At 31.6% G+C, this 20,160-nt stretch overlaps 1 protein-coding gene across 1 annotated transcript; it reads left to right on the top strand.

The window, feature by feature from the left end:
* Positions 1-433: 433 nt before the first annotated feature.
* On the top strand, positions 434-18,005 carry LOC126880665 (zinc metalloproteinase nas-13-like). The gene is made up of 4 exons (XM_050644718.1): positions 434-805; positions 6,567-6,808; positions 11,086-11,219; positions 17,775-18,005. The coding sequence occupies exons 1-4, from the start codon at positions 513-515 to the stop codon at positions 18,003-18,005; spliced, it is 900 nt and encodes a 299-aa protein (XP_050500675.1). The 5' UTR covers positions 434-512.
* The last annotated feature ends 2,155 nt before the right edge of the window (positions 18,006-20,160 follow it).

Raw genomic sequence — 20,160 nt, 5'->3', positions numbered from 1 at the left:
AAGGGAGGAGTTGCGTTTATGGACAGACAGACATGTATAATTCAAGGTTTTCACATTTTAATGTTGTAAACTGGGCAAAAACAAAATTTTGAAGGTATGAACTTTTATTTGTGCCGTCTTTATTTATTATTTTTGTTCGACATTATATTCACATACAAATATTAGATAAAACAACACGTAGGTACTTAGATCGCGTACGAAGAACATAAATTAAAACCTAATCTATGTTTATCAAATTTTCAGATATTTGCTAACCTAAAACTTAAAAGTGTCTTCTACTTTTAGCGATAACATTATTTAAACTAGTTAAATTTACATATGCAAGCGATTTATTCGTAACAAGTTGATATCAAACCATTCAATCATACAAGAACTGTACTGAATACATAATTACTTTCTATAGTGTTTAAATTGCTAAAAATCGCAAAAACAATGGCACAATAATAGTAGCCCAACTTAGTTACACTCAACTAGATATATTGCTTTAGTGTACCTAACAAACTTAAGTAAAAATGTATCAACATAAAGCCTCGTTTGTTATAACGATGTGTACCATATATAGCATATCAAATGCTGCTCCGTTAGATTCGTGGGATGAATCCAGTTCACAAAATCCTGAAGAGTTCGGGGAGTACTACGAAGGTGATATCTTCATGCCACACGGTGGAAGGAATGGAATAGTTGGAGAAGCCTTACGATGGAATGATGGAGTCATTCCTTTTGAAATATCGGGATACTATAATTCGAAGGATTTGAATCTCATAAAAACAGCCATGGATATTTATCATAAATATACTTGTATAAGGTAAGAAATTTTGTTATTGAAGTTATACTTCTTTACGCGCGTTGGGAGTATATTTATATGTGCGCGAATTCATCAAAAGTCTTTGTGACTTTGTTGACTGAGATCAAAAGTCTTCATCAATTACAATGTTGTTCTGAAGCTATTTCCTTGTGGCATTTTTATGATTAATTATTTATATGGGAAATAAGCCACAATTAAAATGAAAAAAATAATTTTATTAACGTTTCGACGCCCAAATCGGGTGCCGATTTGGGCATATAGTTTAGTAATATTTATACTTATATACATACCTTAGCAACAACACTTTAGTTTATTTTAGTAATATTTTGTATTTTGACAACGGCACCCGATTTGGGCGTCGAAACGTTAATAAAATTATTTTTTTCATTTTAATTGTGGCTTATTTCCCATATAAATAATTAATCATCAATTACAATGACCTGTCAATAATTGTTCAGTATGCATGCATGTCGGTTATGGGTAAACAAATGTTGTGTATATTAGTTTTTATTGTTGTGAGGGCAGAGAAAAGAGCAAGATTATAATTGTAGTGACTTTTTAAAAAGTTTTTAAAAGCAACCTACAGTACCTACCTATTTGGAAAATGTAAAATAAACCTACCTAGTATGTAATGCTTTGATTTACATAATTTGATTACCAACAAAATTTCTACTAATATTCATCTAATATTGTTTTCTTACTCTATGTTTTGTTGCATTTTAATATTTCAATTCCACAAAAATCAAACTAATTTGGTTAAAAATAAAAATGTATACCATTTTTATTCAGTTGCAATGCGAAGACAAAACCGTCTTAATTTTTACTTAGATTAGAGAGTGCAGCCAGCACTCTTATCGACGATTTCATCTCTTGTTAGAGGCTCTTCAGAGAATGCATAGGTTGCTTTCTCTAATCCTTGTAAAAATTTTTTCGACATATTAGTTTCCCATTGCAACTGACGTGAAGGTAGTAGGTGCGTAGCGGCATCTGCTAAATGAAAGACTAAGTTTTTCAACCTAATAAAAATATTTATATTTGTAAAATAAAATATTTTTAAAAGATTTTTAATTGACTATTTCACTAGACTGTTTTTAACTGATAAAACGTCATAGCAACTCATCGTTTCCTACTGACAAAACTCCTTAGCGACGTGATTTCTCAGCGACAAAATTATGACAGATCCGTTACGAAAGTGTCTGGTAATAACAAATAAATAAAGAATATATTTCGTTGATATGGTGCATTAATTGTCTCGTGAAATAGTCTTGTCGAATATCATTCGAGAGAAAATTATTTACCGGCAAAATTTTCTCCTGGTTTCATTCAAGTTCGTTGCCTTTTGGTAATTTTCGCTTATGAAATTTTGACAAAATCACTCGACTGACGTCTCGTGATTTAAGTCAAAATTTAATTCGCGAAAATTGCCAGGTAACAAACTTTTATACCAGTCGAAAATATTGCCGGCAAAATTTTGTCGCTTGTGATATTATATACGAAAAACTTATTAGTCCATTTCCCTGGTGACACCTCCAAGGCTTCTACAATATGGAGAAATCATTGGAGGTGTCAATCTACAATTGGAGGTGTCACCAGGGAAATGGACTAATAAGTTTTTCAATTAAAAAAATCTTTTAAAAATATTTTATTTTACAAATATAAATATTTTTATTAGGTTGAAAAACTTATAGTCTTTCATTTAGCAGATGCCGCTACGCACCTACTACCTTCACATCAGTTGCAATGGGAGACTAATATGTCGAAAAATTTTTACAAGGATTAGAGAAAGCAGCCTATGCATTCTCTGAAGAGCCTCTAACAAGACGTGAAATCGTCGATAAGAGTGCTGGCTGCACTCTCTAATCTAAGTAAAAATTAAGACGGTTTTGGCTTCGCATTGCAACTGAATAAAAATGGTACACATTTTTATTTTTATATTAGTATTACTCCTATAGAGTAACTAGGTCCATTTTCCGTTGGAACTTTACCAAGCTGCAGACGGGGGTTGTGAATTGCGCAGTGTAGAATTCCTTCCCTTTTGTCTTCACTGCAGAATCCACTTGGCTTGCATATTGTAGAAGCCTTGGAGGTGTCACCAGGGAAATGGACTAATAAGTTTTTCAATTAAAAATCTTTTAAAAATATTTTATTTTACAAATATAAATATTTTTATTAGGTTGAAAAACTTAGTCTTTAATTTGGTTAAATTCAGAACTGTCAAAAGTTTAAAACGTTCAGTTGGTCTATCTTCCAACATGATGCATATGTCTCCGTAGCCAAAATCTAAAGATGTTTAATTTCAAAACTAACCGCGCCAATGTACGCGGGTTCAATCCCCAATACAAACTTTTATTTTTTTGATACATTTTATGATTGTAAGTATATTATTATATAATTTTTTTTCAGAAAATACGTATTTATTTAAAATTTTTCCAACAATTATTGTTCAGAAATCATTTTTGTAGCATTTTTCAATGTGTTCGTGTGTGTTTTATTCTTTTATTTTTTTAATTTTTGGTATTGTTTTAATAAAAAGTTTTGCACAGTAGTAAGTATTAAAATTAGTTTAATATTTAAATAAAATATAAATAAACTGTTTAAAGTATATTAATTTCGTTGAAATCATAATAATAGAAGTATAACTTCTTACGTGCGTACAAAGTACACACACATTTTCTTTTTTTATTTTATGACACCTGTAAAGTAATTTGGCATTCGGAAAATAAGTACGTCACATGAATACGCTACTAGCATCCACAAACTATATAAACAGAGTAGACCAAAAGTCTGTAAACTCCTAATTATCTTTTAAATGGATGGTAAACTCCGAATTATACAAAAACAGGGATACATAATATATTTTGGGATGTGATGACCTGAAATTTGATTTTAGTAACGTTGCCACATTTTTACAACTTTTCTGATACCATTTGTCACTTTGGTTTTTTAAATACAACGCCCTGTATACAGAGCTGGGCCGGGTACTGATAAATTGTACTCGGGTACAGAGTACCGGGTACTTTTCATATTTTAGGAACGAGTACAGAGTACCGAGTACATTGCTCAACAAAAGTACTCAGAGTACAATACTCAAAGTACAATTACCCGAATTTCTCGGGTACTTATTTCGAGTACATTTGAATATAGAACCCGAAAAAAGGTAAGAGGGTAATAATTATCTCTGCCTCTATAAACATATTTATTTGAGTCATGAAAACATAAAATAACGTACAACTCCAACTTGAATAAAAAAAATAAGAATTTTAAAAACTGATCATTGATTAATACAGTAAAACCTGTCAGTAACGGCCACTAAAAATGAAGGAACTATTGGCCGATATAGAAAGATGGCCGGTATTTCCAGTTTTTGTAGTTTACAAATATATAAAAGATAATTGGAACTTTGTTTATTTTATTAATAAAAGCAAATATAATTCTATAGGTAGTTACATAAACGGAAACTACTAAAACTACTTTAATATCCTAATATAAAACAAAACTATACTACGGAAAAAACAGATTGATGTTAGGCTTTTTTAAAGAATTTTTCAATCCACTTTTATTGTTTTATATCCTTTGATAATTTGAGTTTTTACACCATATTTTTCGGCCAACTTTTGTGAATTGTAGTCATACTTATAAATAGTGACAAACGTTTCTCTTTTACAACACTTTTACGACATTTTATTATAGGATTTTAAGAACCTATTGTGGCCACCGGCCCGATGCGGGGTATTTAATCTCCTGTTTATTTAGGTAGATACATAGGTCCTAATACTTAAGTAGTACTGGGAATTTCCATCAACAAATAGACAAAATTATTTTAACAAAATTATTTTGGCCAACATTCACATTCAATTTCTATAAAATGGGCTTTAAAAATATGTGAATTTTTGGCTGCGTCCGTATTATAAAGGTGGCCGTAAATAGCAGGTCATAAATAAGGGAATATACATATGTATAATTAGTTTTGGGAATTTTGAAACCGGCCGTAAGGACAGGTGGCCGATTTTAGCAGGTGGCCGGTAACACAGGTTTCACTGTAATCAGTATAAATCACGCACACTCACTGATTAATTTTATTGGCTTTTAAGATAACTAATTTTTCAAAGTTTCATCAGTTCTTCAGGGCATTTCTTGAAGGGCTATTAATTATTATGGCATAAGAGAATAGGCGTTTGTTTGACTTTGCGAATGGATTGATACTGAAAACGGCGTTTTGCGTGTTGCTATTAATTTGCTGTCCCACATGCAGCGACAAGTTTAGACTTGCAAAATGTACTCGTATAATAAACGCGGGTACAGGATATTTTACCCATACGCTACGGGTACGAGTACCGAGTACTTTATTGAAAATATGTACTCGGGTACTGGGTACTGAGTATCCAAAATGTACTTAGAGTACACAATTCGGGTACTTGTACCCGGGTATTGCCCAGCCCAGCTCTGCCTGTATATTGTACCTTTATTGAAATTTTCACTTCGATACTAATTCAACCGTATTTAACCGTACTTTCGATTTTGTGTAGTCAGGAATATCTTAAAAAGATAAAATAAACGCCTTCCCATTCTTTAGGTGCCGTGTCCGTAGGTATTCAGACGTTGGCCGTCATTATGTTTACAAGCTGAAACCTTTCTCTATCGGCTGCTGCGCGAAATAATTCTTCTACCGTTGAACCACATCACTGTCTAATATTACGCAACCATGAAAGTTTATTTCGACCAATCCATCTCTTTCCCTCCAATTTTCCTTGTATTGTAAGGCGAAGTAGATGGTATTTAGGTCCTCTAATTATATGGCCGAAGTACTCTGTTTTTCTCTTCTTTATGAGCAGACGTTCTGAATTCATCATTTGGAGAACATCATCATTGGAATCGATTGAAACCGACGATATCTTTAGGATTCGTCGATAGCACCACAATTCGAATGATTCTAGTATTTTTACTACAAAAACGTTATTACGTAGGTCAAAATTTTTGACGTAAGAGAACTGTCAAAACATTAGAATGTGACTTTTCATTATTGCCATGTTTATTATATATATGGTAATAATGAAAAGTCACATTCTAATGTTTTGACAGTTCTCTTACGTCAAAAATTTTGACCTACGTAATAACGTTTTTGTAGTAAAAATACTAATATTTCCAACTGCTATCCACTTTGTCTTTGAAATAAACGCCTAGAAACACCTAATCTTCTCAATAAATTTTTTGATTCGAACTATGTACAACTAAACTTAAACATGATTAAAAGTCTACCTAATCTACCTAATCAAGTACCTTAATCATGTAACTAAATTAATGCCTACCTAATCAAGTGTTCAAAATGTTCTCCGTCGTTAATTTGACAGTATTCTAAACGATGGTAGAATGTGTATTACATTTTATTTAGAAATTAATATGGATTGATCGGTAATTCTTTGCCTTATCTTTGCAAAACTTGCTAATATAGTTTCATATTCATAAATTCTACTTTTCAAGTATCCCCAAATAAATATCTTTAGGATTCAAATCGGGTGAACAAGGAGGCCATTTAATACTACCTAATCTATCAATCCATCGTCACAGGTAGACACAGACACAAACATTTGGACACACACAATACACGACATCTCGAGGACCACTACACCCCCTGCGGGAGATCAGGACTGAAGAGAGAGAGATAGACCTGACCTCCTTGTAACTAAATTATAATAAGCATAATTAATTTTTTATTACTACAATCCATTGTGTTTTGTAATCGTTATTTAATTTTTCTATTTAGTTTTAGACCCAAAACTCAAGCTGACAAAGACTACATTGCAATAACGAATCACCAGTCAGGCTGTTGGTCTAGTGTCGGAAAACAAGGAGGTGTCCAAGAAGTTAACCTGGAAAGTCCTCAATGCACTACTAAAATTGGAACGTCTTTGCACGAACTTATGCACGCTGTTGGATTTTTGCATGAACAAAACCGGCACGAAAGGGATGATTTTGTGACAATTAATTGGAATAATATTAAGAAAGGTATATACAACATGATTCCACATTCAGGGCACATTTGGATTCATTTGGCATAAAGTATTGTAACTTTCGAAATTTGATGATGGTCACTACCTCTCGGTCCTTCTTCAATCTTCTGATGACCTCCTCATTTGTGACTCGGTCAGTCCACGAGGTTACTACTCTCCGATATAGCCACACTGAAATGCTTCTAATTTTCTGCACATATCTTCTCTCAAGGTCCACGATTCACACCATAAAAAAGAGAGAGAAGACGTAGCATTGCTGCTTTCTTACTTTAATTCTAAAAGAGAGGTTGTGGCTCTTTAAGAATCCCCCATCCGGTTGAAGGTGGTTATAGCTTTTCCGAAGCGCGCTCTTATCTCTTGTAGGGATGGTCACAGCTCGTTTGACAAGCCGAGCTTTCGAGCTCAAGCCGGTTTGTTTCTTGCGAGCCGAGCTTTCCTTAACGAGCTTGTCAATATTTTAGCTAATATTCTACTATTGTTCTGAAGCTATTTCCTTGTGGCATTTTTATAATCAACTATTTTCAATGGGAAATAAGCTACGATTTTACCAAAAAAATTATTTTATTACCGTTTCGACGCCCAAGTCGGGTGTCGTTGTCAAAATACAAAATAATACTAATAATAAAATATAGTAATACAGTATTATTTTGTATTTTGACGACACCTGACTTGGGTGTCGAAACGTTAATAAAATAATTTTTTTGGTAAAATTGTGGCTTATTTCCCATTGAAAATAGTTGAATACTATAATACTTTTTTTAATTCTTTTTTCTGTTTCGACTGATATTTTTGTTTGAGAAAAAGTAATTCAAACTACAAATATGTATTTTTAATATACAATGTGTCCGTAAAGTATGGAATCAATTGGATATTACCTAAACTTATGTTTTATTGATGGTAGGGTTTCATGACCTTTCCATGATCAAATATTTGTTGTCTGTAATGTAATTTTGTAATTTTTTGTGTGAAAGTCCTTTGTGCTCGTATTTGATGTTTTTAACTTTTCCGGCTACAAAAACCAACAGCAACATTGAACAAGTTTTTTTCAACAGACAGACAAGGTTTTTTTCCATCATTAAAAACTGCATAAGAAATATAGAAGTATTTTTATATCGTATATGTACATGGGATCCATCTCTCTCCATAGTGGTATTTTGAACTTTTTGACCATAGCTCTGAAGATGGCTTTATAAGCCGAAAGCGCTTAGCTAGGAATTATTTATTTTACACCCTTCAAAAGTACACTTCTCCCTGTTTATCTGTAGTCATAAGTGTGTACAAAACTATTTCAGTCTTTACATTAGTTAATTTTCTGTTGTCTTTATACTTTGACTTATCATATGATACATGTTTTAACCTACCTATTACAAGATATTTTATGAATATGTTAAAAGAACTCTAAAATCGCAACTGTTAGTACGTTCTTTAACGGTAAAATATTGCAAAACCTCTAAATTTTAAAGAATTGCTTGGATTGACATGAAATTTGGCACACACATAGATAAAAAGTCAAAGAAAAAAAGTGATACCTATTGTGCCGATGTGTGCTTTTGCCCTACCTTTTAGGGGTGAAAAATATGTGTTCGAAATAAGTCCGAAAATGGATAAAATGACTAATTCTAAGCAACTTTTGTTCTATAAAGTTTTTTCACCAAATTAATACTTTTCGAGTTATTTGCGAGTGAATATGTTAATTTTTCTACAAAATAACCACGTTTTCCCACGGTTTTTCGCAAATAACTCAAAAAGTAAGTATGTATTTGGTGGAAAAAAGATTCTTATCAAAAATATAGCACGTAAAAAAGTGAAAAACTTGGTGTATAGTATTTTTACTACAAAAGCGATATTACGTAGGTCAAAATTTTTGACGTAAGAGAACTGTCAAAACATTAGAATGTGACTTTTCATTATTGCCATGTTTATTATAAAGGCTCAACAGGCCATGAAAAGTCACATTCTAATGTTTTGACAGTTCTCTTACGTCAAAAATTTTGACCTACGTAATATCGCTTTTGTAGTAAAAATACTATATATATTAGGTCACTGTACCTAGTAGAAGCAGAGTTATAGCTAATGAAAAATAGGTTCATATTCGTCAAGTTCCAAATCGTATATTTTAACGTGCCATAACCAAAAAACGAAGCACTTTTTTTGGGGAAAACTCATTTTAACTTTTTTTAAGTAGGTATTTAAAAAATGCTTATTTTTGTTAAAAAAAAACTTTTAGCATCAAAAGTAAACAAGTTACGCTCAAAATAAAGTTGGTCCCTTATTTTTGGTAAGAAATCGGGAAAATCACCCCCTAATTAGCATTTCAAATGAACTTAATTGTAAAAAGACTAAGTTTTCACTCTAATGGCATATAAAACAACATAATGCTATTCCCCACCAGAATGAAAACAATGTTGTTTTATATGCCATTAGAGTGAAAACTTAGTCTTTTTGCAAGCAGTTGCCGCTAGGGCATCTATGCCATTTCGTTCGTTGCAATCCGGGACTGCATGCTGGGGTTTGTTTTGGTTGGATTGGGGAGAGCAGCATATTGTGCCTCCTGATGAGAGACTAATAAGTTTCGAAACCGGTAGAGGTGTTTGCTGCGCTCTCTGATTGGACTAGAATATGGTTCGGCTGTGTTTTCGTTTTGCAACGAAATTGAAAATGGTTATTCATTTTTGAACTTAATTGTTATCACTTCACAAGTTTTTTACTCGCGTACGCATTGATCATACGATCTGTAAGTTTCATCGGTTCAAAGTCCTTATTTTTGAAAGAGCTGTAGTTAAAAGGGCTTGAACGAGTCACTTATCACGAGTGTATGCAAATTTAGAAACACCGAATCTTGACCAATTTTTGTCTTACAGAAAAACAAAAAAATACAAAATATTCAGAAAAGTAAAGCCGACTTTTTTTATTGTTTAAGACTTTTGGTATCTCTAACAATTTTTAAGTTGTTTTGAAAAAAATAGTATTTTTTTCAAAATTTAAATTTTTAAAAATTTTACTTTAAAACCAAATTTTTTTAAAAATAAACACTTTGAATCAATGAAACTTACAGATCATATTATAAACACAACATAAGTAAAGTAACTTGTGAAGCGGTAATGATTGATTTCATTTAAGTTGCTAATTGGGGGGTGATCTTCCTGATTTTTTTGCCAAAACAAAAGAAACCAACTTTATTTTGAGCGTAACTTGCTTACGTTTGATGCTAGAAAATTTTTTTTTATAAAAACAGAAATAAAGCTTTTTTTAAACACTTTAAAAAAGTTGTAATGTGTTTTCCCCAAGAATGCTTCATTATTTGGATATTTTACATTTAATTTTTCTATTTGGAATTTTTCGAATATGAACCTATATTTCATTAACTATAACTCCGCTTTTGCTAGGTATAGAGACCTAATATATACACCGTTTTTTTTTCATTTTTTTATAGGCTATAGTTTTGCTAAGAATATTTTTTCAACAAAATGCTTACGTTTTGAGATATTTGCGAAAAACCGTCTAAAAAGGTGGTTATTTTGTTGAAAAATGAACATATTCACTTGTAAATAACTCAAAGGTATTGATTTGGTGGAAAACTCTATAGATCAAAAGTTGCTTAAAATTAGTCAGTTTATCCATTTCGAGACTTATCTTGAACATATATTTTTTCACCTCCGAGATGGGGTGAAACTCACCCCTAGGGCAAAAGCACACATCAGCACCATATTCTTTTTCTCATGATCATCTTTCAGTGCGTCACAGTTTTTCGATTTCTTTCTAACGCATTAAATTGTATGTGACAGAAAAAAACGCACGTCGGTGATTACATTCCATCGGTGACGTTTATAACATTTATTCTAGTTGTCGATAGATGGCGCCATAATAAAAAAATAGTTTTTTTTAATTATACAATAATATTACAAATATAATCTGTATAATTTATAAGACTGTATATATGTATATATCAAAGAAAATACCATTTTATAAATGCAAGAAACACATTTGATTTTATTCCAAATTGAAAATAGAATGTGACAACTGTCAGATTTAACTAAAATGTCATGTTAGAATAAATGTCATAAATGTGTATTACCACGGACTTACCCTTTTTCCTATCATTTGTTACGCACTGAAAAATGCTCATGAAAAGGACAATATCACTTTTTTTCTGACATGTTAGCTATGCGTTTGCCAAATTCCATGTCAATCCAAGCGGTTCTTTAAAATTTACAGCAAAAACCGTGAAAGAATGTACTATATATTTTCTAAAATAAAATCTTTATTTGTCAGGAAGGGAAAAAAATTTTAATAAAGCAGAGCAAAATGGCGCTGAAGACTTTGGAGTTCCGTACGATTTTATATCTGTAATGCATTATTCCAGTACCGCATTTTCAGCTAATGGCAAACGTACCATTAACCCTAAGGTGAGTATAATATTAAACAAAAGAAGAATGTAAAATAAAAAGAATAAATGTATATTTGCGACATAAAAAGATAAAATCACTAAATTTCGTGAAACAATTTTTTTTTTGTGGAAGATTAAAATAAAATATCAAAAATCAAGGGGGGAGGGTTGTGAACTTCCAATGAAATCCAAGATAAACCCAAACTACATATTTTTTCTTTCTTTCTCCCCTTCCGACACCCTATCAGGGTGTCGGATTTGGGATCGCTATTTTAATTTACATTCACCCATCTCTTCCATTCTTTTCTGTTTTCTGCCATTATTTTTAATTCCTCGAGTGATTTTCCTTTCACTTTTCCTGCCTCTACTATTTGTTTTATCCATTTTTTTCTTGGTCTGCCTCTTTTTCTTTTTACAATGTTCCTTGCTTCGTGGACTCTTCTCGTAATTCTGTTGGGTTGCATCCTCATCAAATGCCCAAACCAATTCATTTGTCTCTTTTTTAGTTTATTCATTATTGGTTCTTGGTTAACCATTCTCCTAATAGTCTTGTTGCTTAATCTATCCCATTTTCTCTTTCCAACTATCCTTCTTAAATGTCTCATCTCCATTGCATTTATTCTGCTCTTATGTTTTTCCAGGATTGTCCAGTTTTCACTTACATAGAGCACAGTCGGTATGACTATTGTGTTATATATGTTTATTTTTGTCTCTCTTGCAAGTTCTCTTTTCCCCAGTTTTGGGGCTAAGGCATAGTATAACTTGTTTGATTTCTTTGCTCTATTTGTTATTTCCCAGTCTATTTTTCCGTCGTTAGTAATGATACTTCCCAGGTATACGTAAGTTGTAACTATTTCCAGTTCTGAGTTTTTGCATTTTATCTGTATTTCATTATCTTCTTTGCCGTTGATTATCATTATCTTACTTTTTTCCTCGTTTATTTCCATTTTAGCTCTTCTATTTCCTCTACCCATATATCCATTAGTTTCTGCATTTTGTTCTCGGAATCTGCTATTAGTACTATGTCGTCCGCATACATTAAGGACTCTATTGTTACCGATTGTAATCTATGGTATCCTATTATTGTCTGTAGTTGGTTGGTTCTTGCTCTAGTTTTTCTTATTAATTCGTTCATTACGATTATGAATAGCAAAGGGCTGAGACTATCTCCTTGTTTAATACCTCTATTCCAATTAAATTCTTCTGATCGTTCCCCTGCTATTTGTACTGTTCCTTTTACCTCTTTGTAAATATGTACTTTCTATAATTTTTATCAATCTGTTTGGTACATTTGTTTTCCTCAAGCATTCCCCTATAATTTGTCTTTCTATCGTGTCGAATGCTGCTCTTAGGTCTATGAATGCTAATACCAGTTTTCCCCCGTGTCTAAGCATCTTTCGATTAGGTTCCTGATGGTATATATCCGTGGCTGGCGTGAATAACTTGACAAGTCGAAATTTTGCATTTTTGTGATATTTATTGCAATGGATTGCTTATTAATGACTTTATGCTGTGAATAACTGAATATCTTAAGAAATCACATTAATAACGTTTAAACCCATTGTGAATATACTGACAGCTCTTTGAAAGCCGAGATATATCTAATATCTATAGATATCAAATTGATAAAGAAAATTTAAATTTGACCAGTCGAGTTGTTGACATAATCTTTAGTTTAGATTCCTTTACGTATTTTTATAACTCATTTTGTGATGTTACACTTGTTAGAATGCCACTATATCTAATGTGATACATCGACTTATCCAGTTATTCCTGATCCTCTTTTTGTAATAATAAATTGATAACTAATAGTTATGTGAAACTTGACGTCTCGTTTCTGACTATTATGTATTTTGATATCATGACTTGTCATTTTGGGTACAATATGATCTTAAGTTGATAAAATGAGATGCACGATCTGAACATTTCCCGCCTTCAAATATCAGGATGCTTCGATTATGTAGGTGCGTGGGTCACGTGATGTACATACAGTTTAACGGTTTTCTGTCTGCTGCCGCTGTTCAGTTAATCACATATGTTAATGTTGAAAACACCAGTTACTTCTGTTACAATGGCGAAGCGGGTACAATTTTTAAGAGAATTGCACAAAAATGTCAAAGAAGGTTGTGTACCAAGTAATGACGAGGAATTTCTGGAAGTGGAAAATCTTATTCCAGAGAATAAAAGTGAAAGTTGTTCACCAACAGGAGAAAACAATATCCTAGAAGAAGGTAAGTGTAAGGCTTTACTGTAAGAAATGCATGCTAATTTGGTAAAAAAACTTATATTAAAGGTAACAAAAGTTGCATGTTTACCTTTGTACTCAAGTATCAATTTGTGAGATATTGTTAGAGGCAATGGGTTTTAAAATGTATGTCGTATGCTATGGTTATAGCGTTGATTGAATATAGGCTTAAAGGCGTTACAACTATTCATTTTAATTATAAATTATTATCCTTATATACACTGAAAACATAACTGGTTTAATCTTTTTTCTTCGAGGTATGGGGCACACAATTTTTCAGTTACGTTTCATAGTAAACTTTAGCCCAGGAAATATTTGAATATTTGTGAACATTGCCGTAGGTACAAAATATCAACTAAATAGTCTAGTAAAAATAAAATGACATGAACGTTATTGTTTTTTAGTAAGTACCTATCTTTAATTCAAAAAGTTGTGAACTGCCGTATCTAAAAGTTGGTCTATATTTCTGAATATTTTGTAAAATAATACTTTGCAAAGTAAGGTGCTAAATTAAAATCATCAGAATTTTTTCGAAATAGGTTGTCTTTATCAAATAAAGTAGCTGTTACATCAATGTATTTTTTTTGTTAATATGACTACGCAAAATTTATTAATGAAATAATTGTAAAAACGTGGATGTTAATCAATTTTTAATAGGTTGTAATGATATCAACGGAAATTTTTGTGAGAAATTTATTTAAATTAGCTAGGTGTGTAGAATTGTATACAGTGTGGGCCAAAACAAAAACTCAACCTCGATATTTGGCAGTATTTATTAGATTTTAAAGAAATAACGAAAGAGGTCGATTTTTGATCTAAGGGGGACACATTTTTACGGTACATACATTTGCATTTTGTCAACCACCTCCCTTCCACTTCCCCCGCCACTTATTTTTAAATAGGGAATATGGGTCCTATGCTAGTCCATTTGAAAGGAAATTAAATTCTATATTCAGTAATATAAACATTAACATAATTATTTATAAAAGGTGTCTAAGAAAAAAAAATTTAATTAAATTATTTCACCCAAAAAGAAGAATATATGTAATTTATTTAACTGAAAATACATTATACTGCTGACAGAAAACAGAAAAAAATGTTTATTTGATAACTAAACATTGTTTGTTGCTTAAATTCAATTTTCAACCTACCACGAGACAGATGGGTGGCAGCTTGAACATTGAAATTAAGCGAAAAGCAATGTTTATTTATCAAAAAACATTTTTTTCTGTTTTGTGACAGCAGTAGAATGTATTTTGAATTAAATAAATTACATACATTCTTCTTTTTGGGTGAAAAAATTTAACTAAATTTTTTTCTTGGACACCGCCTATAAATAATTATGTTAATGTTTATATTACTGAGTATAGAATTCAATATTCTTTCAAATGAGCTAGCGCAGGACCCATATTCCCCATTTAAAAATATGTAGTGGGGGAAGTGGAAGGGAAGTGGTTGACAAATGGCGGATGTATGTAATGTAAAAATTTGTCCCCCTTAGATCAAAAATCGACCTGTTTAGTCAATTCTTTAAAATCTAATAAATACTGCTAAATATTGAGGTGGATTGTTTCCTTTGGGTCACACTCTATTATTATTATTTTTTTTTTCAGACTTAAATCTCTCAGACGATAGTGTAGCAGATCCAGATTATGTTTTACCCAAAGAAAATTTCATGAAACATCCAGTCGAAAACCTGCAAAATAACGACAGCAACTCTGATACGGAAAATATTCCAGTTTTGCAAACTCTAACCAGTAGAAATGATACAAAAAGAAAAGGTCGAACACGAAGAGAAAGAGAAGAATGTAAAAGGCTTAGAAATGCAGGAGAGAGCTATACTACAGAAAAAGGCAAAACTAAACCCAAAAGATTATCGAAAAACTTATTACCTTGTAGGCTAAAATGTGCGGAAAGGTTCAGTCAAGCCGAAAGGGCTACATGTTTTAATGATTACTGGAAGTTAGGGAGTAGAGATCGAAGGGCTATGTACATATCGGGGTTAGTTTCAATTTTACCTAAAAAGACCCAGAAAACCGATGGCAGAGCAATAAATAGAGAGTGTTATTGTACATACAAACTGATCGTTAATAATGAAGCAAAACGAACCTGCAAAGAATGTTTTTGTAGAATATTAGGGGAGACTAAAGGATTTATCAATGTACTTGTCCAGAAGAAGAAGTTTTCTTCAACCGGAATAATAGAATCCGATCAAAGGGGTGTAGGTCCTCCTGCCAACAAAAAAAGTATAGAAGATATAACTTCAGTCAAAAATCATATTCTATCTTTTCCTAGCTACGAAAGCCATTACTGTAGAAAATCCACGAATAAAAAATATTTATCTCCTGATCTTTCTATAGCAAAAATGTATAGGCTATATAAAGAAACTTGCTTAGAGCCGGTTTCTTTAAAACTGTACTCAAACTGTTTTCACGACTTAAAACTGTCTTTTAAAAAACCATCAAAAGACACCTGTCACACCTGTGATATGATAACGATGCAGAAGAAGTTAGCTGAGGAAAATGGAGATTTAAAAATTCAGTTAGCTGAGCATCATTTGCAGGCTGAAAAGGCTTATTCTGCAAAACGCGCCAGTAAAGTAAGAGCTCAAAAAGATTCCTCGTTTCAGGCTTATGCGTTTGACCTCCAACAGTGTCTACCCACACCACTTTTACAAACCTCAATTGCCTTTTACAAGAGGCAGCTTTGGACCTTTAATTTAACGGTTCACAACTTGGCAGCGGATGAAGCTACGTGTTACATGTGGGATGAGACAATTGGAGCACGTGGTGCAAATCAAATCGCATCCTGTCTTTGGCACTTTTGTTTAAATTATCTTCCACCAGTTGTCAAAGAAATTACATTCTTTTCAGATACTTGCGGTGGACAGAATAAAAATAACATCGTGGCAATGATGTTTACATTTTTATTAGACAAGCACCCAACTTTAGAAATTATTAATCACAAATTTCTCCTTAGTGGTCATAGTCACATGGAATGTGACTCTGATCACGCCATTATTGAGAAAACTAAAAAAAAACACAAATGAAAATTAACCATCTTCATGATTGGATTCAACTGGTTAGATCATGTAAGATAAAAAACCCATTTAAAGTTGTTCATATGAGTTTAAACGATTTTTATAATTTTACTGAGCTTGGCTTAAGAAAAGGACCTTTCACAATTAGAAAAAAGGATGTTGCTGGAGATAAGTTTTTATGGCAACCGGTTAAATGGCTGCAATATCAAAAATCCGTTGGCGAAATTCATTTTAAAGATAATCTCGAAGATAATACCCCCTTTAAATGTCTTACTTTCAGAAAAAGAGGAAAACCTACACACTCCTTTCACTTAAACGTAATAACGAAAGAACCTTTACCAATAAGCAAAGAAAAGAAAAAAGATCTTCTGGACATTTTGCATCTAATAGATCCTTTGTTCCACGACTTCTATTCAAATATAAAAACAACTGAAACCAAATCAACAGATCCCGATATTGACGAAAGAGATCCAGATGATGTCGATAATGACAATGCAGATGAAGAGAGCATTGAATAATAACAAAAACTATTTACTGTTATTAGTTTTATTTGTATGTGACAAAGAAGACTGTTTTATTTTAGTTACAATTTTTTATTTTATGTTTCGTTCCTGTTAGTTTCTGAAATAAATATTCCAAACCGAAGGGCATGTTTTATTTAGCTGTAAAGTTCTCTATTTCATCAGATTTATTTAAATTAGAGTTAGTTGCTTATGGTGAATAAGTTGACAAGTACTAGGTGAACAATGTGACAAGTCTGATTTCTATAAAATAACCAAAGGAAATCCCACTTTTTTTCCAGATTTGTAAAAATCGACTAAAATTACTTATATTTACGATACTAAACTAAAAAAAAGTTAATAATCTTTTTTACAGCTAATTGTCAAAACTTAAAATCAATGCCCTGAAAAACTGCATTTTTAGACATGTCAACATATTCACGCCAGCCACGGATATGTTGTCATTTGTTTGTCTTCCTGGTCTAAAGGCCGCTTGTTCATCTCCCAATTTCATTTCTACTTCTTGCCTTAGTCTTTTCTCTATTATTTTCACTACCAACCTACATAAAAGGCATAAAGAATAATATATCCCTTAGGAATAATATAAATATCCTTTTTGCCATTTTCATAGGCGTCGTATCTGGTCTATTTGTCATATTATACATAACAGTCCTGATGATCATTAACTAGTGACAAAATAATATTTGATAAAAGTTGATTAAACTACGCAATTTTACAGTTGATTGCATTACGACGAAAAAATATAATTTTTTCTTTTAAAAATTTTAGGATAATAAAAAAGTGGAAAAGATGGGGCAACGGGAAGGTTTCAGTAAAGGTGATATTATGAAGATAAATACCATGTACAACTGCCCTGAGAAAACTCAGAAACTAAACATAACTGGCGATATTACGACTGATGGAATTAGTAATAACGAAAGTAGTTCTTCGGATCTAGGTCCTTTTTTACAAGCTGCTAATAGTTTATTCTCGATATTTTCAAGAAGAAGATTGTATTAAGTAATTAAAAAAATAATAATTATTATAGCTGTTTTTCTTATTAGGTCTAAAGGAAAAGTCAAACAATAAAGAATGCACGTAATTTTCCCCTCGTTGCCATATCTGAAAAAATATATAGGGAATAATCAAAGTTTTTTGACATGCCATTCTTATTACAGCGAACATTTCATTGGCTAGAATTAGTGAACTAGAAATTGTAAATGGTAACTGTCATCCGTCATAATATTGGAGGTTAAATATAATGTCAAATTATTGTTTCCCAAATTATATTTTATTTACTTAGTTTATATTTTAACCAACTTCATTTGCTTTCCCTATACTTAATTGGTCGATTAGGTTCGTAATAGTTTTGTTGTATGGTAGGTTTAGTTAGGCGTTAATTTTAAGAAACGTTGCTGGCTAAATGGGTACAGATCCCAAAGGCCATAAAAGAAGAAGAAAAAATAAATAAATAAACAAACAAAAATCTTACATAACCTTCTATAGGACAATGTCAGTGTGACACCTATAGTACAGATAGTTATCTTTGTTTCACATTCTTAAAGCCAAAGAGAAACAGCGTAGCCGGTAGCTGCTTTAGTAAATACGTATATGTTTTTTATTTGGCAACCGCGCTTTCTGTTAAACTTGACGGTAGCGAAAAAACTAATACAGGGTGATTGATTAGTAGGGTAAAGCTCAACAGCTCCGCTATTGGGACCGTGCAAGTTCGGCAAAGCGACCTCTATTTCTACGCTCTGTACTTTTATTCGCACTTTTAATTATATTGGCCAATTATATTAGTCCTGGTTGCTGGATAATTGTCAAGACCATAGTCCAAAAAAATAATAAGAAGAAAAAATAAGATGCAGGTTATGTTTAGCAAACGTAAACAATTGTATGTAGTAAATAAAATCAGTTATTAAAATGCAGTACTGCAAGCAAAATACAATTAATTAAATTTACCTTTATATAATAATTGCATATCATATCAATATTGTGGAGCAATATATAATTTTTCTACGTCAATGACAGAAGGTATGAAATATACGTCAATTTGACAATTTCAATTGACAATATGAATTATTTAAGATAGTTGCAATATTTCTACGCGACTCGCGCACGGTCGTTTCTCGTTTGCCTTTCCAAGTACTTGCACACCGCGAATAGTAATAGATAGCAATAAAAGTTAATAACAAAAATTTTAGTCACCTTTGAGCTTCACATTACAAAATTAGTTAGAATGTTACAGGGTGTTCGATAACATAGTGGCAGACGTAACTTGTTTTTTTAAATGGAACACCCTATATTTTATTTTATATTCGAAATGCTGTTAACTTCTCCATCACAAAAATATAAAGGTTTGTAATGTTATACAGGGTATTTACAAAGTTATAACCAATTTTGTATGAAAATCGTAACAAGTTCAACTCCCTGTATAAATAAAAATAAGCACAACAGCAATGGTTTATTAATGCCATATTTTTTTATTTATTGTCAAAATTTTTAAGAATTATTAATATTAATATTGAATTATTGATATTAAACGCAAGTACATTATTTTCTCAGTAATGTTAAATGGAACACGCTGTATTTTATATCATTATTGAAAAGTAACATTAACGTACATACTTTAATTTTTATATAACATTCCCTATGCCCAAATTTATTAGTTTTCGAGATATTTTTATTTTTCAGAGGAAATTAGTTTAGGTGTTTAAATTTATCTAAATTTTAAGTAAGCCATGACTGAATTGACAATTGAAGATTACCGATTATCAATCCGGTAATCAATGTAACACTGTAGCAAATAAAGAAATAAAAATAATTTATTAGTAATACATTTTACAAACAAAAACACAACCACTACATGCAACATTTTTGAAATAATTAAAAAACTATCTTTTTATGTAAATGCAACAAATAAACAAAGAAAATTAGTAATAAATATTACAAAAAAACACACAAACACAAAATTTTGTGAAGACAATTAAACACTACTTTTGTATGTAAATGTAACAATGTAACAAATAAAGAACGAAACATAATTTATCAGTAATACATTTTGCAAAAAAACATGTTTGAAAAAATTAGAAGCTACTTTTAATAAAATATTTTTAATATTTAATTACATAAGGTGTTCAAAATTATCTCCTAACACATTTATGTACGCATA

This window comes from Diabrotica virgifera, chromosome 2 (assembly GCF_917563875.1).
Source record: "Diabrotica virgifera virgifera chromosome 2, PGI_DIABVI_V3a".
Classification (NCBI taxonomy): domain Eukaryota; kingdom Metazoa; phylum Arthropoda; class Insecta; order Coleoptera; family Chrysomelidae; genus Diabrotica; species Diabrotica virgifera.
The sequence above is the reverse complement of the archived record's forward strand: the minus strand, read 5'-3'. Positions and strand labels throughout refer to the sequence as shown.